The 7114-nt window shown below is 34.6% G+C and overlaps 1 protein-coding gene across 1 annotated transcript; it reads right to left on the reverse strand.

Annotated features, from left to right (window-relative positions):
- Positions 1-335: 335 nt before the first annotated feature.
- On the reverse strand, positions 336-6804 carry LOC105961566 (hyperosmolality-gated Ca2+ permeable channel 2.1). Its single transcript, XM_012985795.2, has 12 exons — positions 6534-6804; positions 5798-6203; positions 4870-5016; positions 4480-4543; positions 4172-4381; positions 3545-3727; positions 2792-3090; positions 2314-2602; positions 1925-2203; positions 978-1211; positions 669-876; positions 336-573 (listed from the first exon to the last, which is right to left on the reverse strand). The coding sequence occupies exons 2-12, from the start codon at positions 6076-6078 to the stop codon at positions 545-547; spliced, it is 2223 nt and encodes a 740-aa protein (XP_012841249.2). The 5' UTR covers positions 6079-6203; positions 6534-6804; the 3' UTR covers positions 336-544.
- Positions 6805-7114: the final 310 nt, after the last annotated feature.

Here is a 7114-nt window from a genome sequence, read left to right on the forward strand (position 1 = left end):
AATATTATATTATTATAACTTATCTTGTTTTATCTTGTCTTTTAGGAAGCTTTTTTGTTGAATGCCCATTATTCAAATAAAATAATTGAGTTTTCATTGAGATTATTTATTCTTATCTTGACTAATTTTATCTTGACAACCAAACGAGGACTAAGTGTTTTGGTTCCTCAATTAATTCATTATATAGTATTGAGAAATATATCATGTTCCGAATATTTATCATCTTGTTCAACCGCATTAAAAGGGGATGTTTCTAAGTTCTGGCTACCAAAACATGTTCTTTAGACCTAACATAAAATTCTAAAACATCCTGCTACATGAATTTGAAACGAGCATTTGAGGTAAAATTTCTTTATCACAAAACTGAACTCGCAAAAAGGATTTTGGAACAGACTTTACAAGTATCGATCAAATGTGTTTCTATCATGAGGTCCAATATCCGAACATAGCCTCCAATTTGTATAGTAAACTGTAAACTAGCATATAGGCATAAAATAGACCTACGTATAGTTCCTCGTGTAACTCCATTTCGGTGCTTCTCACATCATGAAATGGATCGCTTTCCTAAAACGGCTGTATATTTGTCAACAATAAATAAGATTATGGTTATAACTTAAGGATATATATATATACATATATACACACACGTATATATTTGAAGTACAAACCTGGTGCAATGTACTCAAGATCGTCAAGCCTGACAATATCCCCCGTCTCGATGCTGTCCGCCAATACAGACTCAATCTTATTATGTTCTGTACTTTTATGAAGATTGAGGGACTTTGATCTGAACTGGCAATAAGCAGATTGCAGTTGAGCATGAATATCTTCTATTCTCCCACAATGCTCGTCTTTACGGTCCATTTCAATAACAGTCTGCATGCAAAAAAAATCACGTTTTGTAGAAACCATAAGGGGAACATAGTAACATAGTAACCCGAAAAAACAAAATTGTAAAAATCAGATTGACTTGCTACCTGTGCGGGTGTTTTTCGAAAGACGGGGTGAAATCTTTGCCTGCAATACTCATGGAAAAGGAGTGTAAAAATGATTAGAGGAAAAGTGAAGCCCGAGGCAATAGGTGATTCCTTGAGTCCAAAAACCCCCAGAGCTATTATTTGTGTCATCACCAAAGAGAATATTGTTGCGTTGTGCACAATAGGCCAATATAGCCCCCCACTGTCGTACTCCGTTACATATACGTTCAGTATCTGTAACATAAATTTTGATATGAAAATTAAATGACTCCCAAGTGCAAACATTAGAAGCAGATTCTTTTATTGCAAAACAAGAGAACCAAATAGGGGTTAAAGACATTAGATTTCCCCGAGTCTGATTTTGAGATGAAAAAAAATCTATAGCAACTACATAAAATAGGCAACTGTCAATGGAATTAAAGCCCAATAAGGACTAAACATAAATCAGGATGAAGGCTACGGATGCATGAACCCCTGAATTCCGTATTATATCTACTAGCCCATACCATGAACAACTCAATCCCACTCCTACAGGGAGAGAGCGAGGAAAAGAAATAAAGCATTAAATGAAATGCATGCAATAAAATTGTTAATTTGAGCATCTGCAAAACCAACGATAGTGCATCTTGACACGCCGGGATTGCAATGGTTCACATTAATAATGTTACAATAAATAACCCAGCAAGTTGTATACTTGCTAACACTATGACAAGTTTCAAAATAGTCTCAAGAATTAATTCGGTTATGTTTCGCAAGCATAAACAGTTCAGTCATTCCCATAAACAAACCAAATCCAGAAGATAAATAATCCTAATCGAGTAACTAAAAACTAAATGAGAGTGAATGAAAACATCCATAGTTTTCAAGAACAGCTTAACTTGTTAAAGAAATGAACACAACTGGAAAAAACGAAGTATGTTGAAACAAGTTGTAATGAGAATCCAAACCTGATTGCGATAGACTAGAAAGGCGAGGACAAAGTAAACGAGCAGGAAGGGCAATATCAGAGGCGCTAAGATTGAACAAGTGAAGCCCAGAAGCCCAAACAGAAGAACTCTTGGAACTTCTGTGTGGTATGGAAAAGTATATGTGCCGTAAGATGAATCATCTTTGTTTCGGAGAATGAATCTATAAAACAAATTGCAGATAAGGGGAAATGGCTGAATGAGTTCAACGGACAAGCTTGCCCACCCTGATGTTAGGACATATGTCATAAAGAACGTGGCCTGCAAAATATAGCAGCAACTTAAGTGAGATTAAAAAAAAAAAAAGGTAAGACGCTATATGTTTATGCTCTATTAGGACAAATGGAAATTATTCAAGAAGAAGAAATCACAGTTGTTGGCACTGCTTTAGCGAGCAAGTTTGGTATATGTTTTGCATCTCCCAACTTTGTGATTGAAACTTGGTAATGTTCAATAGCAGCATCTGTTAGAATATTTGCAAAGAAAACATTCCAGATGACGAAATATACAACTTTAACGCATGTACTTCTTTTTCGTCCGCTACGAGATATGGCTCCCTCCAATGTAGAGAATAACATCATTACAGGCGGGACAATATATAGAAAGAGAGTGATTACAACACTAGGTAGATATCCAGTGATTAGCTGTTCCATAACTTTCCTGGAAAAAGAAAACAAGAAGAGAAATGTTTTGATCAATCTTGATTCCTCTTAAAATGAAGAAAATATGACTTTCTTATTTAACAAGTATCACAACCTCCTAGTTTGGAACAACAAACTGATGCAATATCCGCTTCCAAATGTACATAAATTAGAAACAACTGAAACGCTGCAATTTAGATTTTATTACCTTTTTGTAATAGCCTTCAGAAATGGAAACATCTTTGTTAGCTTATCAAGATGAACAAGACTTTGTGTAAAGACCACGGGAACAAGGAAGAAAATAACAAAAAATATAGAGGCCACAACAACAGCAATCTTGCGAATCCAGAGCAGTCGGTACGGCACACATAAGTTTGACCAATAGATATCACATGGTTCTGGAGCAGAGTCAGTGACCCACGACATGGGATTCGGTGACTGAAGAGCCTCTGAAGCAACCAACGCTGCATAACGAGTCCTGAAGAAAACCAAAGCCGCTCCACACTCCTGCAACAATGATGATTATCATGTTAAGAGAATACAAGGGGGGTAATCGGCAATCTATAACTAAATTGCAAGTTACTAACATGAGATAATTCCTAAAATTTATTCATGACATGCGCACTAAGACCATTGTAGCTATTCAACTGATTTAGATGTTCGAGTAAATATTAACTACTGCCTCCTTCCTATTTTGATTGTCTTTTTAGGCTAGTGCACACCTATTAAGAAAACTAATAAATGTGCATAGATTCTATTTAAAAAACTAAGAAAACCTCTCTCATCAATTTTTTCACCATTGATTATCTCTTAATAAATTAAGACTAATAAGGGGAAACTGAGAAAAGTATAATAAACTCTTCATTGGAAATATAAAGTGAAAAATTATTTGAAATATTTTTTTTTTCTCTAAAAAGACAATTAAAAATGGGAAGGAAGGAGTAATAAAGTTTATTAAGACCTTTTTCCTCAAATCCGAACCATCAAAGCAGCTTTCCCTTCTGGTAATTTTAGGCTCATCAGTGAGGATCTTAAAAGATGTTGCTGCAGTGCCTCCACAAAAACCACATCTCATAAATCGTGGTACGCAGTGTTTGTCCATGTGGGGAGACCTGATCATCTTATACATCTTCTCAGCATCACTCTGCAAATAATAGAAAGAACAGAGAATAAGTGAACGTAACACAAGACAAAATAAGTTTGTCAATAACAGCTTAGAATTGATGAGAAAACCAGGCATAATTTCGAACTAATGTTCAAAAATTGATAATTTTAAGGTCTAATATGCTTAAGTATAATTCATCCTATAGTATCTTCTTCCCCCAATTCCTCATTCATCATCTGAACTAGTGTTGTATATCACAACCAATAGGATGTTGCAGACATTATTTAACATCAAAATAGATGAAGAAAAATGTAATTTAAGGTTCACAGATATAATAAGAAATTGACGTAAAAAAATGAATAAAGAGTAAAGACACTAATATGATCATCTCTCATTAGAATATTGAACTATATCGTATTGGGGAAATAAGAAATAGTACTTCTATCAATTGCCATGCAACAATACATCGATTTAGATGCTCACCATCAATTTCTGGACAGCTCCAGACTGATAAACCATTTGGTTTGATAAATAGCTTGATGCATAGTAATCCGTAAAGAATTTCGTCAGAGTGTCATTATATGATTCTTCCTCAACCCAAGGAATTGCACGAACAATTACTGTAAAGTGACTTGGGTAGCAATGAGATGCAGTGATATGCGTCAATCTCATTTTCGTGATGTTTTTGTATTCCTAAAGACAAGTAGAGAAAAAATTATATAAAACTAAAATGAATTCACATCATTGATATATCGCAACCAAAAGTAAAACAGTGCCCAGTTAGTCCTTACAAAGTAAAGGAGGAGACAAGAGCAGCACGTTATGATGTATAATGCAAGACAATGTGCCCAAAGCCTGCCAAAGAGAAAATTAAAAGACAAACATCGGAGAAAACAAGTCAAGCTCTAGAGGTGGAGAAAATGGAAAGGAAAAAACTTCAACTTATATTAATTAAGAAATTGATATGTAAATGCTATCAACATCCTTTTCAACAAATCCATATAATAAATATTGAAAGATATTTTGAGTTAAGTCCCTCTCCATTCATTTCTTTACAATTTAAAATCTCATATGTCTTCAGACAAGTTCAGTCTTACAAATTACGAGATGCACATATAAATCGATAATGGAGCAGAAACTTAATCATGATGATTGATAACAAATATATATATTCTCCTCACCATCTTGATCCTTCCATGACGTTCCCAATGGTGAAAACGGTCAATTGTTCCTCTGGAATTTGCTTGTGCTCCATATCTTTCCCAAAATAATTAAGTGGAAGAACAAGAAACAAGCATATGACAGCAGCAACAGTGAATACTCTGATACTGCACATGGTAAAGCAACAATGAACTATTAGCAAAATCCAATGAAGCAAAAAAAAAAGGTTAAACTAATCAAGAGCAAAGTTTGGTTGTATAAGGAATAATCATATAATGACACTGACCAAATTCTTTAAGGATTACTACACGTTAATTTCTATTTTTATTTTAAAAACAAACACGTTCTGGTGACCATTTCAGATCAACAATCACGATGAAGTGATTGAGCGGTTCCATCAGTTAATTTTTTTAACTGAAAAAACAAAAAGATTAAAATAAAAAATAAGGTTAACTGGTAAGTAACAGCTGATGATCCAGGACCAGAAACCGGCAACCGGACGCTAACAGTTGGCTTATATTAGTCAGAAACCCAATACCTTCAGATTAATGTTTAATTCTTTCCATGATTTTCGTTGTAAAAGGGAAAAAAGTTGAGAAACAATTGTTTCCATGATAAACAGCTAAGGAACTATATCTGCCTTCAAGTTCGTAAAGGGTTCTTGACAACGAAATATTTATCGACTGCAATGATGTGCTGAGGCAATATATAGATGTAGCCACACAGTCAAAAAAACACATGAGGGGTTACATAAGGTACTTATAGAATGCCGGAATGCTATCAGGATAGGCCAAAAATTTTAACCGACTATATTCTTTTAAGTTTACCATGATCCATCAAGAATTAACAACACCAAGCAATATGTAGCCTACATACAAATTTCTAAATATCCCATTCATGAAAAAATGAGAGTTGAAAATTTTATAATTAATATAGCAAATTTATCACCTGAAGACAACTGCACGCAGAAATACCACAGCATCGACACCCCCATTGACGTACAATTCGTCTTCGGAGGCTTCCCATGCCTTCACTATCCAACTAGCAGAAGGAAAAAGCCTCCCAAACCAAAATGGATCATTGCGTTTTGAGTTTACTTGGGCAAGCTTCTGTCCAAAGTAAACGCTCACTAGATTCGGTTGTTTCCTTAGAACAGAGTATAGAGAAAAAAGCACCCCACATACGACAGTATTGATACCAGCAGAGGTCAAGAGAGCAGATACGTTCATCTCTATACCACAGTATCAACAAATCTATTATATATCATTACACCAATGTGAGACAAAGAATCTTCATAGTATACTGCATGAACTTGTACCGAAGAAGCCAATGTTTTCTTCACAAACTTGTTAAACTGCAAAAAAGAAAGTAGAATTCTCAAATTCATTATTCTGAAAAAAAAAATCCCGAGTAATAATTTTTCATTGTTAAACTTTTGATGTAACTATAACTAAAACAGGGAATGTTATCAATCCCACTGAACCCATACAAAATCAATTATATGGTAAAAAATCCTTTAAAATTCAACATTTCAATTTAATTGCAGAATCAAAGAGATAGAAAGCTGTTCATATCATGCACAATTCATAAGTGATTTACCGATTCTAATCATACACAAGTTACTCTGATGACACGAAGAATTCCGGACAATCCAAATTCATTTATCGGAACAAAAGAAACTCACCTTGGTCCAGTGGTTTCCCACAAATCAAAAAACGAGATCAACCTAAGCAAACTGCAAACCGAGTAACTTTGATTAAAAGGAAACAGAAACAAGGATGAACCCTAATTTTCTTAAAATTGAAATTGATTTTGGGGCTGTAGAATTTTCCTAACAATTAATTCAGATTTAAGGATTCGTATCCACGCGTAAACTGAAACAGAAGGAGCCAGCGAGCAAGAGAGAGAGAGAAAATCGGGCGGGATGCGTCGGTATACGAGCGAGAATATAAAAATGTTTTCTTTTACTTTATATATATATTTAAATAATGAATGCCGTGCGATGCGCCACGTGGAGGAATATTAATGGTGGGACATAGTGCCTATAAATCGTCCTAACAGTCGGTGTCCCCAGAAGGTACGTGAGGGCGTGTTTGGCAATCTAATTCTAATTCTAATTACCACTTTAAATACATTTTAATTATTAATTTACACCTTTAAATTATACTACGCCCCACATTAAATATCAGTTTATACTATGAAAACCAGCAGACTATGGGGATGTTTGGTTTCATTTACAAACCCACTTTCCAGTTTTATACTATT

The sequence above is a fragment of the Erythranthe guttata genome, chromosome 3, assembly GCF_056151865.1.
Source record: "Erythranthe guttata isolate IM_541 chromosome 3, IM_541, whole genome shotgun sequence".
In the NCBI taxonomy this organism is placed as follows: Eukaryota; Viridiplantae; Streptophyta; class Magnoliopsida; order Lamiales; family Phrymaceae; genus Erythranthe; species Erythranthe guttata.

Excerpts from the sequence above, each read along its gene's own strand:
- LOC105961566 (XM_012985795.2), bottom strand. The coding sequence starts at position 6,078 with ATGAACGTATCTGCTCTCTTGACCTCTGCTGGTATCAATACTGTCGTA. Across the intron at positions 4,382-4,479 it reads CTTGTCTCCTCCTTTACTTT|GAATACAAAAACATCACGAA; the intron begins GTAAGGACTAAC and ends ACTTGTCTTTAG. Across the intron at positions 3,091-3,544 it reads GTTCGGATTTGAGGAAAAAG|GAGTGTGGAGCGGCTTTGGT; the intron begins GTCTTAATAAAC and ends TCATTGTTGCAG.